General features: G+C 37.4%; 1 protein-coding gene across 1 annotated transcript; it reads left to right on the top strand.

Annotated features, from left to right (window-relative positions):
• The first annotated feature begins 286 nt into the window (after nucleotides 1-286).
• On the top strand, nucleotides 287-14,236 carry NTS (neurotensin). Its single transcript, XM_072882424.1, has 4 exons — nucleotides 287-559; nucleotides 4,763-4,824; nucleotides 11,023-11,247; nucleotides 13,316-14,236. Exons 1-4 carry the CDS (start codon nucleotides 499-501, stop codon nucleotides 13,460-13,462), a joined length of 495 nt encoding a protein of 164 aa, XP_072738525.1. The 5' UTR covers nucleotides 287-498; the 3' UTR covers nucleotides 13,463-14,236.
• The last annotated feature ends 5,549 nt before the right edge of the window (nucleotides 14,237-19,785 follow it).

Raw genomic sequence — 19,785 nt, forward strand, 5'->3', positions numbered from 1 at the left:
AGCACGCGCCAGGGGCCCGAGCAACTTTTTTTTTTTTTAAATAATAATAAAAAGAATTATTTCGAGGCTTTTCCGGATCAGAGGGTAGTTCCCTTTCGGGAAAAACCCGCTCCGGCCGCGCCCCGCGGCGGTGGGTGCGGGGGTTTGCTGCGCGCCCCGCTGCGCGCCCCGCGGGGCTCCGCATGCGTCAGGCGGCGAGTGGCGTCAGCGCTGGCGGGCGCGGAGCGGCGGGGAGGGGGCAGCGGGAGCGGGGGGGGTGGAGGAGGGAGGAGGGAGGGCGCTTCACCAGGAGGCGATGGCGGCACTGCCGTGACATCACCCCGCGGCTTATATAGTTGGGGAAGGGTCCGGGTCCCCCGTCTGGTGCCTGCAGCCGCCCGCCAGCGCGCGTGCTGAGGGCGCGGAGCGGCGGGGCTCTGTCTGTCTGTCTGTCTGTCTCTCTCTCCGTCTCTCCCCAGGATTTATGGACTTTACTTTCTAGAGGGCGGCGCGGCAAGGATGAGAGCCCAGCTGGTGTGCGTGGTGCTGCTGGCCTTGGCCTCCTGCAGCCTCTGCTCAGGTAAGCCCCCGCCCGCGCCCCGCACCGCCCTCCGCCCGGGCGCGCCCCCGCGACGCGGGCTTGGCGCTCGCCGCCGTCCCCCGAAGCCTCTCTGACCGGCAGGCACTGAGCCGCTCCCGCAGCCTCCGGAGGGACCTAAAGGAAGGAGGTGAAGTGGCTTCGGGCTACCGCGGCTAGACCCAATGGGCGCAAGGAGCTGGCCCGGATAACGGGCTCTGGCCAGCATCGTTTTTTCTGTCACTCCCGTAACTTTCTCCCTTCCTGTAAACCATTCCTCCTCACACCGTCCGTGCCATGGCAGTTAGTGTGGACTAGTCATTGGAAGTATACATCAGTGTAGATGATCTGCTTGATTATGCTGCCTCATTTGTGATTTATTGAATACCATGTATTCCCAGACTGTCACAGAAACTATAATTTTTGCAACTCGTATGAATAGCTGCCATCATCCAAATCGACCTGAATATATATGCACTTTAGTCACTTTTTAGTGTCAGAAATACAGTTTTAGCCTTCTGGGGAAAAAACTGCTAGCAACTGATATAAAGTTGTGACAAAAAATGCTGAATCAGATGCAGATCACACAATAGGAAGGTTAATGTAAGTGCATTTCTACTCCAAGAGCAATTGCTTTAGAAACCTAAAAAAGGGGACCATACATTAAAATGCATTGCCTGCTCCTTTGGAAAATGGCACAGCTAAGTGTGTGTCATTTATGCCCTAAGTTTATGACCAAAAATACGTATGGTGGTGATTAAACAGGTGTACACACACACAGACGTGAAGCAGAATAAGCGTCAAAATCCAATCTTAACTAACTTGCAAATTACTTTAATTTTTAACTCCATTAAAGAGTAAATTTACAAGTAGCTTCATTTTTCAGCTTCAGTATTCTGGAGGAGTCAGTATTCCTAATTCTCACTTTAGACGAAAGTTTCCAATTTGTATTCCCCTGCGGAAGGAAAATGTAACACACATAATACCTGCATTTTATCACAGTTTAAACATAGTCATTCTGCATATTATAGAGAACTGGTGATTTTAGTGACAAGGCTTAATATTTGTTATTTTCTCCCCATGTATTTGAAGCTTTTTAAACAAATACTTGACTAGCATTTTCAGTGAGGCAGTTTCAAATTCAACTGTTTGTAGAGCCTGAATGAAAGCCCACTAAAGTACAAAATTTTGGTGAAAATTAAAATGGGCTCATAAAAAAAACCCAGAAACAAAATTGTATGTGTAACTGACATGATGGTTTATTTGCTTGAAAATTTGAAATTATATTTAAATGAGAAATGCCATGGAGAAGCTTGTGTGGAGGAGCCAAATCAGTTTTAACTAATATGGACAGCTATGTCATAAAGAAAATGATCATTCATTTTAATTTTCTTTTGAAAATGTTTGCCCTTAAGGGAAAGTATGTGCCTGTAAAATGTAACTATTCCTGTAGAATGTGAATATATGAATAGAAATATATTTCTTGTCAATAAGAAGTGAGTCAAGAGGACATAAAACTGTGTGAATTTCCCTCTGATTTGAACAATAATGTGTAACCAGACTTTTTATACATTGCTTGCTGAAAGTCTGCTCTTTTTATGCTTTTACGCCTCATCTGTCTCTTTCACTCCTGAATTACCTGGACGTGCTCCCTTCTCCTCCTCCAAGCCTAGCTTTATTCTTTACTCAAGGAATCTTGACTAGCCTCCTAAATAATGTCCTTCAGACTTCTTTTCTCAATCAAAATGTTTCTTAATACCTACCTATCTTCCACGTCTGCAGCCATCTTCCAGCCTCAGTGGTGTGGAAGCTATCTTCCATCCTCTATAGAATACAAAACCCAGGTGCTAACCAGACACAACTCCTTTCATTGTCCTCAGCTGGTATGACCCAGGACACCACAAATCATGATGCTGTCACATGTGTGCCGCTCACCCATTCACAGGAGCTGCTGCTATCATTAATAGAAATTCATTTGAGGTGATCTTGTGCTGCCAGCAGAACTTTGGCTGATGGTAAAGCAGTTAAGAGATTAGGTAACACTGACAACCAGTAGTGCTGAAAGGGCTGAAAGGCATTAGGTTGGAGATTAGTTGCTAGTGACTTGCTGTAATACTGATCTACAAACCAGTCTTATTTAATATTTTCAATAACAACTTCAATGCAAAAAGTAAGAATGAATGAATGTAGTGTGCTGGTAATGCAAAGGTGAACAGGAGCATCACTACAGAGGAAGATCGGCATAACACACACAAGTTTTTGGTGACCTGAATAATGGAAATGAGAAGCAGTGCAACAATGCAGTGCAACAAGCAGAAGCAAAATGCAATAGCTTAGGAAAGACTAGAATTTCCTATTAAAGCTCCTTTTAACAGAAGCACAGCTGTTGGAAATGTCAGAGGAGATAAAAGACTTGGTCATATTATCTTACCTCATTTATTTTATGATACTAAAGTTTTTCAGCCAAACAAAATAAAAAAATGTGTAAGAGACCTACTTCCTGTAGCTAATGGTAAGCGTTAAGGTAGTTAAGTACTGATGTTTCTGATCCAAACTGTACTATGCTGTGCTGTCTCGGGATCACATCAGGCACAGAGGAGGGCCACTGATGAGTCGGGAAGTACAAGGCTATTACAAGAGAGGAGAATAGAGGAGAGTCTAATAGCTCTGGGCATAGCCTTTCAGTGAAGCATTTATGGGATTTCCAAGGGAATGGTTTATGTCCAAAAGGCACCGTGATCTTGCATTTGTTTGCTCATCACCGTGTAAGCACACCCTAAAAATCTAAGCTGGGAAGGGCTGTGATTGCTGTCAAAAAATACATGAGTTGGGTAAATACTACAAATAGAAAGGTATACTTTATAGTGAAGGAAGTTATGTACAAACCATTAATAAATTTGTAATTAGAAATAAATTAGGCTTGAAATTAAAAGAAGGTGAATAACCATTGATAGTTTGGAAGAATTCCCGAAAGAAGAAACACAGTGGTGGTGAGATCTTTTTATTAAGATTGAACTTGATTGATTTTTAAGAGCATTTTAATGGTTGACTTCCTGTGCTAGCAGAAATCTGTGACAGATTAGCACGTATTTGTATAAAAGGTCCCTTACAGTGGCATGTTGTGTGAAGGTAGTGACACAACATGGTGATGATCCCTGAAATGAAGGCATTGGCAGAACCTATCCACAGATTCTGTGGTAGGGTATTACATGCCAACAGCATTGATCATTTTAATGAAAGTGAGATATGACTTGTATGAATATGGAATAGATTTTGATTTAGTTTGGTTTTAAATATAAGTAAGCATATTGTTTGGCTTTGGACTGCTGGTATTTCAGGAAAGCTAAGCCATGTGGAACTCTGTTTCGCCTGAAGACTTAACTGATTTCTGCATGTATCTCATCTTTGAGCTGTGATTGCTGCTACATTTTCAAGGCACCAGATCTTCCTTGTGATTCTGTACAGCACAAAGCAGAAAAGTTTGTGGCTCTTTTCTCTTTCTACAGCAATTTTTACCCTCTTCACCAAATCACAGGTCTTGCAAGTCTGCTGAGCTATCAAAGGTCAATTAAATTAGTAAAGCAAATCCTAAGACTTTCAGTCAGAGTACTTTCTTTTGGTATATACATTGTCAAAAGCTTGTGTCATAAACTAGTCAAGCTCAATTCCCTCATATCAGTAAAAATATTCTTAATTTAACCAAGAATAATCAATACTAAATCTTGTCAGTAATCGTAAATGCCATTCACCTAAACACTTAGCTGTTACTTAAATAAATAGTCTTTGAAAATAAATATCCAAAATCTTCTTCCAAAGTAAGCAGAGGTGACAAATAATGATTATGAAAATCACACTGATTTTGAATGAAGAATATTGCAGCAGTTTTGTTTACTGAAAGGGCTGCAGATTAGTGGGCCTGTCTACCAGTGAACTGAGATTAACGAGTTGTTTCATTCACTTCAATAAGCTTGATCATGCTTTAAAAAGGTAGCATGTATCCATTTTAACATAATGTTGCTGTTACCTGAAGACTCCTCACAGTCCTTCTAGATCACTTTGCTGTGTTTTTATCTAAGTTGTTTGTTTGTTTGTTTGGTTTTTGTTTGTTTTCCAAAATTCATTGATATATATAAATTCCATATGCTGAACTGAAATGTCCATGATTTATGATGAAATAATAAACATATGTTTCTGGTTTATTCCCAGACTCAGAAGAGGAAATGAAAGCGTTAGAAGCAGATTTATTGACCAATATGTACACATCAAAGGTAATTATTTTGCCTCTTTTAGCTGACGGGTAGGGAGCAAATTAATTCTCATTACAAACCCAGAAGTCTTTGCACAAAGTAATAACCTGTAGTCTAGACCGAAAAGTTCAGTACTAGACATTGCTTTGGTGCAAGATTTTCTCCAGTTCAAAGGAAGTTTAAAGGTGTTGATGTGACACACTAAAAGTGCTCCTCATTCTTAGCACTGGTACTTTCATTAAACTGTCAAAACTGTGTTATGTGCAGAGATGTAAATTTATATGAGGAAATGTGTTTCCGATAGGATTATGCCTGATGAAAGCTAAATTAACCTTGAGTCAAATCCATAAGTGCTATTTTTATGCAGAACTTTTCCTATATGCATATAAAATTAAGACAGTCATAAAGCAAAAACTGTTAATACATATGCTGATTTTGGTTTAGGAATTTAATCATAGTGTCGGTACAGGAACATGGGGACATGACTGTGAAAATATTCTGATAAATGACATTTCCTTGACAAGTTGCCAGACTGTGAGCGATGTACATGTTATTTAATACAAATAGACAAAAAATCAATTCCAACCTCATATTAACAAGGTGAAGCAGCAAGTGTTGCACGTATGCGTTAAACAGGCTGATAGACAAACACTTTCTCAACACTGTTATTTTCCAAGAATGATCTAAGAAATATATACGTCTAATATTTCTTCAGCAACATATTAAAGAACGAACTCTGAAACAAGTAGCATGAGCTTAAGGTTGAATGTTTTAATTCTTTGTTCTAACGAAGTACAAGTGGTGGTTAAATTCAATGGAAAATACAATGAGAAATGAAAAATTTCACTTTAAAAAGAATTTCATAAGCCAATGACTAGTTGAAGATTAAGGACAAAACCTGCCCGGAAGACTTCTGTATTTACTGTATTTGCTTATATGTCAGCTTTTTCACAAGATCCCTTAAATAGACTAGAATAAGAAATGAGGCCAGAAAATACATTGTTTTGATCTGTCCTGGCAGTTCTTAGGTTCCTATGTTCTTTACTGGCATGGTAATTAACCTTAGATGCCAAATAAACCTGTTTGCCACTCGCTTCTCTAAGGTACAGAAAGATTTAATAGATATTATTTTCCTGAGACAAATTTCAATGTAGGAGGGTGACAAAAATAGTTCTTTCTCTGTGTGGCAAAGCATAGTATGCCCTGAGAGGAAACCCTGCAGCTATTGGTATTTCTGCTACTGACTTTAGTGGAAATGTGAACCTAACTTCCACTTCCATCTTTTCTTCCCTCTCAGCACAGAGCACAATCTCAGGTAACTAAAAATGCACAAATATAGTGCACCAGTTGTTAATGTAATGATGTTTGCCATAATACTTTCATATATTGTTTTACATCATGTAGCTTGCTATACAATTTCTATATGGTATATACCATAAGTCAAGTGACACCTAAAGTTGACAGAAGCAGTAGATGCATGGTGGAGACATTGCTTTAATTCTACATTATACTACCTTAAATCACCATCTAAAATTCATTAGTTCAATATATAGTCTCTTGACATCAAAGTAAGGCATGGTGGAACCACTAAAAAGTGTGCATAAATGCTTCTACAAGAGGCATACCACTATTCCATTCATTACTGAAATGACAAATTCTTTTTATTTTTTTTCTGTTGTCCTCTGCTAGCTTTTAACCCTCATTAGAACAAAAATATGGTTCTGGTGTGAGAGACAAATTTTAGGACGGTATGTGTAATAACTGTCTTGTATTGTGCCTGAGATCTGGTTCCAGCTGAGGGCAATTACTTTTAAATTGCATTAACTGTCTTGGACACTGACTTGGTAATAAGCAGCAAGGGAAATCCAGACAATTTAAATAGCATTAAGATGGGGAAAAAATTTTTAAAAAAGAAAAAAATTGTTTAGGAAAGCTCAGATCTAAAAATGCAGCAAGTGGATTATCACTTGTGGTTCTAGTATTTGACAGAAAAAAATCTTCCTAAGTAGGCACTTGTGAAGTATAGTATCAAGACTACAGCTAAGGTTTAAGCACACAGCTTTTGCAACATTCAGTAGTGTATCCAATATTATGGAAAGAGTTACCATATGCTTTTGACTTCACAGACTGCTGTCCACTCTCTACTGGCCCTTTTCAAACTGCTCTTTAAAGTCATCTATATGCTGAATCACTCTCCATCTCTAAAGAAGTATGTCCATGCTTATTACAACCTGTCTTCAATATTTAATACATTTTGTCACCCTTCATAGCTGTTACATCTCAAAGAAGATACAGGGTTCAAACAAGTCCCTAAAATGCTTTATCTGTCTTTCCTCTAAGATAAAATCCAAAGAGCCATTTGGAAGATCTGGTAAGACAACACAACCTGAAGTGTCACAAATATGCGGATAGTTATCTGCTGTCTCTCTTTTGTATTAAATAGATAGCTCTATCCCAGTTTCCTAAATGCTTGCCTGAAATCACCACTTGCATGAAGAATGTCCTGAACTAAAACAAGATTGAAGAATATATCATCACTAGAATATATTCCCCCTTTGGCATTCCCCACCCACATTAATTTTCTGAAGTCTTGGTCCTTCTGAGCTTCTTATTGTTCTAGGATGCCTATTGCTGACTGCATGTGCCCAGACAGTTTAGCTTCCTTGTCTGAGGCAGATGAGGTTACAGCTGCCTAGGAGTTACTGACTTCCTGACTCAATCATCACATAAAAATTCATTACATTTACAAGCATTAGTATACACCATGGAAGACCTTCAGCTGTAACAGAACTCAATACCATATTTGGTTAAAGACAGAGAGTATTTTTATTATTTCTATGGTTACATTCCGAGCAAAATTCAACTACTATTCCAAAAAGGAACCATAGAGATCCTACGTTACCTTGGGTTTTACTTGGTTATGAATTTGTTTTTCATCTGATTTCACTAGATAAAGACAAGAATATAAAAAGCAGAGAACTGAACTTTCTTTTTCTAAAAAAAAAAAAGCATTTGGGAGGTATGCATTATAACATAAGAAGTATCTTAAACAAACTATCAGGGGTATCGTTCAACCAGAAATGGAAAGAAAAATATATAAGTTATAACTTGGATTCTCTTTAATCTTTCATAGGACAAGCCTGTTGTCAAAGTCAGAAATATTCTCAGGGTTGTTTCAGTTTCTTAAATGATTTAAAATTCTCTTTCAAGATATATGAGATGTGGGACAGCATATATCTGAGCCTTTCAGAAGCATGTTCAACAATGGAAACGCATACATCGTATTCACTTCAGCATTAATAATTTCTAAATTCTGATTCATAGTGCAGTCTCTTTTGTTCCTTCAGATCACTCCCAGATATTTTTCAAGTTAATCTTAAAAAAATTAGTTCCATCTTGGCAGGTACAGGTTCCTTGATCTCTTGTGTAGTTGTTTTCCAAAACATGTCTTGAGTAACTGTAGTTGGCATTGCATAGACCTGTGTGGAAAATATATCACACATTGGAACTGTAGCTGAACATTTGGGTTATGGTCATCTTAAACTGTATTTTCACATATTGCTTTAGGATAACGACCTCAGAGATTTCCCATAGCCTATAAAACAAAGCTGTCTGATTGTAATGCTTGCTGTAATGGTGAAGTAGAGTAGAAGAGTAACGTAACTGCTCTGTTCAGTGACTGGATATGACCTGGAGAGCTCCATGTTCAGTTAAAAAAAAATATTTCAGTCTTGACTGAAGTTCTTAATGCTTTATAGTCTCATTCTGTGAGCTGGCGGCAGTGTAAGTCAGAAGCAGGTGTATCCAAGTAAACATACTTTGAGGTGATATATGTGTGGTATTAATAGGAATTAGGCTCCCTTAACAAATAAAGTATGCTTGCAGACAGCACTGCAAAATTTTTTCCACTAACCTCATAAGTAGCAGCTAAGACCAATTTCACCTAATGAAGTCTGCTATTTAAGTATTTTACTAATATACAGAGGAAAGTTCCTTTAAACATAGGCATGCATCAGGCTAACATAAAGTAGTAACTTTAGATCAAAAAATTCTATAAAATATGCAAGAAGGCGTAACAAATTTCTCTATCCTTTCTTCTTCTCTTCTGTGCCTATCCACTGGAATATTTTTGTTTTTTTTAACTCAGAACTCTCACTTGCTCAGGTAGCACTGCCCTTAGATTATATTCTTCATTGCAATTTAGTTATTTTAGTGCTAGCTCACATTTCTTTCGTATACCAGGAGAGAGAAGTGCACTGGAAAAGCCTCCTCATTTGTCATGGAAAGCTCCATATTTTTATATTTCACAAATATCTTAAAACAGACCAAAGAAGGTTTTGAAATTGCAGTGGACACTTGCTCTTTTTGCTAGTTTAACTTCTGTTGATTAAATTAGACATTCTGCAAAGAGGTTAATTTTTGTTTTGAACCTGTCACATCTTTTCAAATAATTCAACAGACTAATTAGGGCACCTAGATGGGACAACAGATGAGCTCGAAGTAAATAATGCAGAACCAATTTCAAGCTTCTGAATAACATTTGAGATTTGTTTTTTTCTTAGCCTCAAAACAAAATACTCTTTTTTTTTTTTTTTTTTTTTTTTTTTGAGCCCTGTCATGAGTCATAGGACACATAGTGGTTTTGTTAAAGGGCTAAATTATTCTCATTTTGAGAAGCATGCATATATCAGATGTATATTGGAGTAGTGATTATGGCCAAAAGGGAAATTTTTGTAACTAATGCTAATAGTGATTCCAGCTTTTCTTATTTCTTCCTCACTCCTCTCCATTTTCTTTCTTTTCCCTCAAAAAATAGTAAAGCGTGCTAAATATGCATAAATCTTGCATACAGTGCCCCTTTGTTAGGAAGGTGCTTTAAAGAAACAACACATTATGTGATTACCTAATGTTCAGCTAAGTAAGCACTGCATCCACACTCTTAATTAATGCTGTCAGTATGTAAAAGGCAATGTCTGTGTTAATGTAATACCTATATTTAACTTTGTACATCCAGGAAAAGAAGCAACTACATTTCAGTTCATAGATGAAGTGTAATCCTAATGTGCACCCCAGGGAAGCTCTTGGCAGCAATAAATAGGAATTTGCTATTTGGCTTTTGATTGGAGATTGCTATGTCACCAGTTCTAGTTTAAGGAAACTAATTTCTATACTCACCACTAAAATTAATACAATTTGAAAGAAATAATTAATAGTGGGAGAACCAAGAAAGCAGCAAAGACATGAAAAGCAGTGAATGAGGCAGGAATTAGGTTTTTCTCTTACTTTTTTCTATTGATAATCAAAACTAAAAAAGACTACTGCCACAACTGCTTGGAAAGAACAGTACCAGTAGAAAAGTAAAAATTATTTTTCTCAACATTTTTTAAAAGGGTTTAAAAGTTAAATAGCTCCTAAATAACACAAGGAACTGGAGCAAGCAAAATTTGAGACAAACCATGGTGAAATTTCTCTATTTCTGTCTTTCTGTAACATCTCTGAACAGCTCTGTTATGGATCACCTGAATACAGTTGGTCTGAGTTTTTCAGTCCAGTTACCAAATCAGGAATACATTGTTTGCACAGTTCTGTTTCATCTTTGCTCCATCTTCATCTAAGCCCATAGACCTTCGATTCACATCTCCCAGGCTTATGGCTCTCCAGCATCCAAAACTCCTGGGGCTTACAGATTCCGTAACTTCAGACCCAGCCTCATCAGACAGCTTGCCCTGAAGCAGGGACTCCATTTCTTTTCTCAGGGAATTTTGAAATGACTGGTATTTATTCTGAACTGAGGAGGAGTGTCTAGTTAACCACAGGCATCCACCTTGGATTCTAGTACTGGGAATTTATCCAGTGGGTTTGACTCATTGTCCTGATTTACACCTGTGAATTTATATTATATTAATTTCCATCTGTGTTTTTGTTTGCACCTGTGCAGAATGACTATGAAATGCTACCATTCTGGTTTGGTAGCAGTTTAGTTTTTCATCGTGCATATCTACCTGGGGGGTAAGGCTGTGGGGAAGCAGACCTGGTGTGTTTAATAAATGAGTTGTCCTAATTTCAGCACTCTCTAATTATTGTCTAAAAGTTGAGCAGATGAAAAGTACTTCAAACATACAAACTTGTTCCTACCAAAATGTTTGAATGTCACACATTATTACTAAAAAACAAAACAAAAATTGCAACATGTTAAATAGTGGGTATTTGTATTTTCAGATTAACAGAGCAAAACTTCCTTACTGGAAAATGACCCTGTTAAATGTCTGCAATCTTGTCAACAACATAAACAACCAAGTCGGGGAAACAGTAGAGGTAGATGAAGAGGATCTCATTTCAGGAAGACAGTTTCCTGCTGCTCTGGATGGCTTCAGCTTGGAAGCAATGCTGACAGTATATCAACTCCAAAAAGTTTGCCACAGCAGAGCCTTTCAGCATTGGGAGGTAAAACAAACTGTCACAAATGCATGGTTCAACTGCTGTTAAACTCTCAGGCTCTGTTTGTAGTGATGCTTTAAAATCCATATCCATGTGACCCTGTCACATTGTCTGAGCTTTCCTTCCCTTTTTTATATTCTCTAATACCTCTAATATGCCTCTTATTGAAAGAATTGTGAGTTAATGCATTTTCTGATGAGCTGAGTGTCTGTTTTTTATAATGACCCATGGATAAATGAGATCTATTCTTAACTACACACTTTCTCCACTCTTTGTAGCCATTCCAAGGAACCAAATAAACACATGAAAGTGAGCTCTATGCCAGAACACAAAATTAATACCTGCTTAACAGACGTGAAGTTACTACAGATTTATTGAGGCATAACTAAATGTAGGCAGAGTTTCTGAAAACCCTTTTAAGGCCCTAAGGCAAACTGGATTCAAAATGCATGGACACATGCCCATATGTACATGTAATTTTACCAGGTACTCTGGGCTTCTTATCTTTGCTGGGAAACCGGTAGCGAGGGAACTCTTGCTTTTCACTTCCCCACACCTAAAGAGGGCCCTGGAAGCTGACATTGTGATTGTATGAGGATTGCTGCTCTCAAATAGTGATTGTTTGTAGTCCATTTGTTACATTTATCTTAGTGCAGTGATCACATAGAGGCACATTGGGCACAATCCACTTGCGTTGTTATATATTACGCTAAAAGCTGCTTTGCGTAGTGAAAAAAGATATCTCAGTGTCACTACCCACTTTCCAGTGAACCCAATTTCTTCAGCTATCACAGGTTCATGGACAGTCTGGCTGAATCTTGATCCTCTTTTGTTTGCTGAATCACAGCTCTGTATTTGCAGGCTTATTCACAGTCCTTCATATTAGCTGGGGTGTCCATACAAAAGACTGCAACATCTTTAAGAACCAGAGTTTTCTGAGGACTCTCTTCATCAGTATATTTATTGCTGAAAAGGAGCTACCATAGAACTGACTATGTGCAATAGTCCATATGACTTAATCACAGTTCCTTACTTTGCAGTTGCATCACCTCTTGTGGTGGTTGGGAATCATCACTCCTAACAATACTGCATATGAAATTGAAAAAAATATTCCTCTCTCAGCTTAGGAACACGCTTATGCAGTGCAGACTTTTATAAGACACAGTAAAAGAAGAAGGGATAAAGCCAGAGGGAGAAGGATTGAAGAAGGCTTGAAATAAACAATTTATGTAATGAAAGAAGTTCTTGTGATCTTATTCATCCAGGATTGACTCCAAAGTCTGTTGAAACCATGACAGTCTTTCTATTCATTTCAATAGAATTTAGATGAGCACTCATTTATTAAGTAATTAAGTGAGTAACACAGTTTAATTGCTTAGGGAAATACTGAGATGAGTATAAAAATGTTTTCAGTTTAATGCCTTTCAGCCAGACAGTAGGACTGTACTTGACCATGGAAGAACATGGTGAGAGAACGGATGAAATCTTAACAGATAAAACAAGAATGAATCTGAACAAAACACTTTAAAAACTCCAAGTAAAACCCAAAACACAGTTATATAAGAAATTTTGATTGACAAAATTTTGGCTTTCTTGTGCTTTATTTAATTTCTTATTTGTTTATTACACATTTTGATTTTTTAGCTGTAGGAAGTTGCAGATAAAAATATTGCTCAAAAGCTGAAACCAGCAAGCAGTGGGTGTTTTAGGAGGTGTTTAGCCTAAATGAGTGATTACAGAGTGACAGTCATTAGGAAGTTATCAGTCAATTTGAGGTTTAGTCCAAGGAGGACATACCTCTAGTCAGAACCAATGATCTCATTTGTTTCAGTGGAATTCAGATATCATCTCCATAGGATTCAGCTCATCTTTAGCCTGATCTTAGTTTTGTGTCTTGAGTTTTGGGCTTTTTTTTTTTCTTCCCCTTTCTTTTTTTTAAAACCTGCAACTATTATGGTAAAGATTTTTCTTGGTGGCAGATGTTAAAATAAAGCTTTATAAAACTTTCTAGGAATTGATAATCTTAATTATCAAAAAAAGATGATAACATTGTGTCTCTTCTTGCATCCTACAGTTACTTCAGCAAGACGCTTTTGATCTAGAGAACTCAAGCCAAGACAAGGAAATAATGAAAAGAAAAAATCCCTATATTCTGAAACGGCAGCTACATGTGAACAAAGCTAGAAGACCATACATACTCAAGAGAAGTTCATATTACTGATGCAGCAGAAGAAAACAATGTATATTTAGTTTATAGGTAACTGTGCATTATGGTTATCTTATTTAAATCTAAAATCATACTTGTGTGAAAATATACTATGGAAAATCATCAAGATGATAACATAACTGTGTCTTTTTTGCAATTGCTGTTTCTTGATTGTGATTTTTTCCTACTTGAGATTAATTGGACCAATACATTTGCAAATAAATCTAGTTTCTAAGCATGATGTATTGTACAAAACTGAGATTTCAACGTATTTCCAACAATATTGTAGTCTTTTCCTATTTTATAAAGCACACTGACATACACCAAGTAAATTGATGTTGTCCATAAACCCTACTGAGAATCTTACAATTTCTTAATGCAACGCTTCAAACATATATATGCTTGCAAATTTTTGTATAATACACTAGTCAGAACTGCCACAATATTTTATATATTGGCCAATTTAATTTATTAGGGATTAGGTGTAAGGAAGGAAGGAAATACTATCAGCTAACTATTAAATGTCAATTTCAAAATTCATATTTTAAATAGCCTGCTTGTAAATGAATTTTAAGTTCTTGACTCCTAACTTGCCACTGAAGAGTCATAATTTAAGAAAACAATACATAAATGAGACTTTAACAAAGTATGCTAGTGAGAACAAACCCAGATGTGCTTCAGAGTCTTGTCTATCACCAACTAAATAAGGAAAACAATTTATTAAATCCGTAAAAGAATTTACAGTGTTTACCTAATCTATGAATACTCAGGAAAAAAAAATAAAGACAAAAAATAAAAGCTGATGCATGTTCCTGTGCTGTCACTGTTAAAGTCAAAATACTAATCCGGTTATATGAGAAACTTGGGAGAAATACTTGAAAGAGGAATTAAAATTAGAACGTCTTAAACTTAGAATTAAAAGGCATTTCCTTTCCCTCCCTCTACAAATTTGTAATAACAACAGGCAGTTTTAGGGGTTAAAGACAGTCTTGGAAGCTGACGGAGAGGGAAGCTCCCAGAATGGAAAAAATTGTTTTCGAACCATGAGGAATCAAGTGCCTCCTGAAACTTACACATTTTCCAACTCTGTGTCTGTGATATGTACATGAGACTCAGGATCTCAATGATCCTGGATTCCAGTCTTGAGGAAAACAGTCTGAAAGAACTGGGGGTCACAACAGTCAAAACAGAAGGATAGTCCAAGACCCATGAAGCCTGGATGCTCAGACCAGGAGGTAAAAAAGGGGACAGACATTGCTTTTGAAAACCTACTTGGTTTTCTGTTTGAGGTATTTCCTCAAAGCAATGCTGTTCCAACAAATTGCCAGAAAAAATAAACACTCAGTGACTTTCCAAATCCTCTCACAGGTCAGGTTTTCTGTCAATTATTATTAAGCATATACAGGGATATGCATAGAAAAAACATACCCATGCCAATGGTTATACCAACATTGTTACATGGGGAGGGATGTTTTTTTAACAGTAAAACGTATTTTCACTGTATTAAAGCTAATTATATTTCCTTTTCTCACTGCAAATGTTATTAATCAGTTTATTTATTCAATAGCCACTAAATACATGCACTCACAAGATATAACTGAGCATACACACTAATTACTGTAATAATCGTTATGACTTGAATATGGCAAAGCACTTAAGCACATTTGGTCTCAATGTTTTAAACGCTTAATGCGCTTAAGGGCTTTGCTTAAATAAGGTTCTAGTAGATTCATACCCTTTATTTTTTTATGAAACTGTCGTAGAATTAGACTAGAGACACAGTATGCTCTCAAGTGGCTAAGAAACATCCCTCTTTCCAACAAACCTAGAAGCTCCCTAGTCATATTATGGACACTTTAAATTCTAAATTGCCTGTTCATCTGAAATAACAAAGCAGAACAGAGTTTGTTCCAAAATTCACTGCTAGCAATGAGGAAAAAAAGAAACTTCAGATCACTATTTCATAGGGAACACAAAAGAATAAGACAAAAATGTTAGGTTGCCATGATATTTTTCTCTCATGTTTAGTTTAAGAGTATAAGAGTTTAAAAAAAAGTAGGGTAAGGTAATGTCGTTGTCTTCTGATAGAGAATGTTAAAATTTTTGAAAACAAAAGCACCCTTCCATGTTTCATTTTGGAGGTAATTTAGATATTCAGGGTGATGGCAGAGGACCTCAAATGATGATGATTAACTGTTCCACCCTCATCTAGTGCTCCACACTCAAGTGGGACTTAGCCTGTGACTGCGTACTTGTTCCTTGCAGTGCAGAGTTAACAGATTAGCCAGACTGGCTGGCTGAAAATTGCTTAAAATAACCCATTTCCTTTCAGCACACTGTGAATCCACACACGGTCAGCTACTCTGTGTCACTGGAGGAGGCAGAGCTTAAAGTATGGCAGGAGGTAGCTTGTGCAGTTGTCCCCTAGCCTCTGATGGAGGTGTTCAGGGAGCTGTCAGAGGAATGCCATCCAGAGTGAGAGACAGTCCTAAGTAGGTGAGGAAACAATATCCATAATTGTAACATGGTCAGTAAAGATACAAAAGCCAATGCTGGCATTTCAGCTTATTGGTCATTGGTGAAAAGGAGGCATAGAAGCATTAAAATGTTAGAAAATGCTCTTGAACCATACAAATTAAGCCAGATATACACAGCTGTTAAGGGATATTTTGATGTCTGGGGGACCCTTATTTTCTTGAAATCTCCTCTCACTTCTAGCTGTTGCTACCTTCTGATGACCTCACTGCTGTGGAATTGCAGCCTTTCTTTAGCCCTCCTTTTTGGATGATGGCAGCAAAAAAATAGGCAGGCTTATGCATATTTGTCTCTATTTCGCACATTCTTTCAGTAGGATCCTCAGGATACCTGCCTTGGCCATAGCTGTGCATTGCCTGCAAAATCAATGCTGTATTTGCAGCGGCAATGGGTGCTGAATAAAGTTCAAGCCAGAGGAGGCCCTCACAATATGTAAAGATTTGTAAATTTAGATAGCTTCTTTTTTCTTTTCTTTTCTTTTCTTTTCTTTTCTTTTCTTTTCTTTTCTTTTCTTTTCTTTTCTTTTCTTTTCTTTTCTTTTCTTTTCTTTTCTTTTCTTTTCTTTTCTTTTCTTTCCTTTCCTTTCCTTTCCTTTCCTTTCCTTTCCTTTCCTTTCCTTTCCTTTCCTTTCCTTTCCTTTCCTTTCCTTTCCTTTCCTTTCCTTTCCTTTCCTTTCCTTTCCTTTCCTTTCCTTTCCTTTCCTTTCCTTTCCTTTCCTTTCCTTTTCCTTTCCTTTCCTTTCCTTTCCTTTCCTTTCCTTTCCTTTCCTTTCCTTTCCTTTCCTTTCCTTTCCTTTCCTTTCCTTTTCCTTTCCTTTCCTTTCCTTTCCTTTCCTTTCCTTTCCTTTCCTTTCCTTTCCTTTCCTTTCCTTTCCTTTCCTTTTCCTTTCCTTTCCTTTTCCTTTCCTTTCCTTTTCCTTTCCTTTCCTTTTCCTTTCCTTTCCTTTTCCTTTCCTTTCCTTTCCTTTCCTTTCCTTTCCTTTCCTTTCCTTTCCTTTCCTTTCCTTTCCTTTCCTTTCCTTTCCTTTCCTTTCCTTTCCTTTCCTTTCCTTTCCTTTCCTTTCCTTTCCTTTCCTTTCCTTTCCTTTCCTTTTCCTTTCCTTTCCTTTCCTTTCCTTCCTTTCCTTTCCTTTCCTTCCTTTCCTTCCTTTCCTTCCTTCCCTTCCCTTCCTTTCCTTCCTTTCCCTTCCTTTCCTTCCCTTCCTTCCCTTCCCTTCCTTCCCTTCCCTTCCTTCCCTTCCCTTCCCTTCCCTTCCCTTCCCTTCCCTTCCCTTCCCTTCCCTTCCCTTCCCTTCCCTTCTCTTCTCTTCTCTTCTCTTCTCTTCTCTTCTCTTCTCTTCTCTTCTCTTCTCTTCTCTTCTCTTCTCTTCTCTTTCTTCTGCAGCTCGTAATCGCCTTAAGTTTAAAAATGTTGTTTTGAAGACCATTAGTCAGATTGCTACCTTGGCTTAAAGAACTGCCTCTTGATATGGACAATTTCGTTTTATAAAGGCAACTACTGAGAGATTTGCTGTCTTTCTCTGTCTCCACAGAGGAGCATATTTTTCCTACATATTCCACTGCTGTTGTTTTTATGAAGTTCATAGATGAATAATTATACCAATTATTCAGACACTTTATACTTAATTACTTCTCATACTCCTGAAATATTGGATATTTCATACAGAGCAATTGCAGAAACCTCTCAGTTATTTCCAATGTAGAATTAAATGTAACTGAGATTTAATTTGATTTGATATATTTTTAATAGTTATTATCCATAATCTTACAAATGACCTATACAAGAAAACTTAAACATAGAGAAATTAATAATTTTATCATCTCTGAAGTATATATTTGTTAGTTTTTCTTTAAAAGAAACATTAAACAATAATAGTTACTGTTCTCAAGGTTAAATGTGATAAAATTTGGTCTTCAGATTCCTTGAGTCTTGCTTGTGATGCATTATAAAATTTGCTGTTTTCTGTCTTTTCTATTATAAGTCTAAACTTTGTTCTATGTTTTAGGTAAGAGTTTAATGGATGTGGTGTGAACAGAGTAGATGAAATGTGGAGTTTGCAGTTTAAAGAGATTTAATTTTGCGATGTATGATTGTGGCTATGCTTCATACTCTACTCTTAACTAACACACAATGATAATTTGGAGACATGATAATTTGGTCTTGATCTTTACTCTTTTTCCACAAGATTAGTTATCAGTTTGCACTATGCTGTATCAAATTGAAGATGCAAGCGACTGCTATAATACTTGAGTGTAGGAGGGCAGAATGAGGAGCAGGTTATTCTGAAATTCCCCAAAGTTCCAGACTGATCATTGATATTTTCCACATCCAAAATATTGGACTGACTGAAGGCAGTCATAAGACAAGAGTTGTAGAGAACCTGCAAAATAAAGTATACTGGCTTCGGTGACATAACGATAGAGTCAGAACTTGTACCTTGCTGTCCAGGAAGCAAAGAAAGTGGAGGGAGGGGTTGATCTTCACAAGTAACCTGGGGAATGAGATTTTCATTGCTACCAAATTCAAGCATTCAAAAGTCATGAGTGAGGTTTCAAAAACCTGCAAATAAATAAATAGATAGATAGATGGATAAATAAATAAATAAATAGCCCTGACATCTGAATAAAGTAATAAATAGACGTCAAATGATTTTTATTTCCTCCATTTACTGGACTGGCAGGGAGCATGTGAGTCACATTTTTAACCTTTGTCAAGAAACGGGGTTAAAACATATTTGTTTGTTTTTATTAATTGCTACTGAAAATTGGCATTCTCATCCAGTCTCTTGAATCCAGCAGGTGCCAACATTAAGACACACACAAAAGCACAATGTTGATGATCAGATTTCAAAACCTGTCAGATCCAGGATACTTGGATGGGTCTGACAGACCCAATAATCAGACAGTGGACTAGAAAAAGCTTTGTGGTACCTCATTAGCAGGCAAGCTTTGGCAGGCTGAATGACTCCTCTGAGGTGGCAATATGGGGAAATGGTATGGAAGCCACCCAGGAACTTTTGGAGGGGTGTCAGCTATTAAGAAACATAAAGCCTTCAGGAGCTGTTAGTTGCCCAATTAAGACTTGCTTTTTCCAAGTAGATGAGAGCATACAGCTGTTGTTTCAGGAGACTCCTTACATCCTCTCTTACAGAAGGAAAAGATGAGACTATACACAACTGGACTTGAATTACCAAGGAATAGCATTTGTCTGTTTGAGCTCCCAGTGGGTCAAGTACCAGTCTGTTTTGTCTCAAAAGTTACAGTGCAGTATTAGTCTGGAACCATTTTCTATTTTACTCTTGAAGTTCAGTTGTAGGAATCTTTTTCAGGATGTGTTTCTCTTATGTATACATAAGGGGCTTCTCAGATAGTCCACACATTGCTTCCATAAATGACTGCCAGCAGCCTGAGGACCTCTGTCCAGATGTGGTGTCTAAGCTGCTTAACAAGGTGTTAACAATATGAATGAAAAATTGCTGGGTTTGTACGTCAGTGAATCTGATCTTGAGGATAGACTGGAAATATCCTAAAAGACAATCTTGTCATCATTATTGCAGCTTTTTCTGATTCCTTATTTAGAAATCCAAGCTGCATAACAGATTTTTGTAATCCAATATTTTAGAATTTAAGATTTTCCCCCCCATAAATATTTAACTCAAGGTCTAAAATAAATGCATACACACAAAAAAAAGAAAAAAAACCCGAACCTAATATGTGCTATATTGTGTATTATTTTCTTAAAGACAGTAGTCACAGAGCAATATGACTTGGGAATCATTTTGTCTGTAATGAATGGTGTGGGTC

The sequence above is a fragment of the Ciconia boyciana genome, chromosome 1 (assembly GCF_034638445.1).
Source record: "Ciconia boyciana chromosome 1, ASM3463844v1, whole genome shotgun sequence".
NCBI lineage: Eukaryota > Metazoa > Chordata > Aves > Ciconiiformes > Ciconiidae > Ciconia > Ciconia boyciana.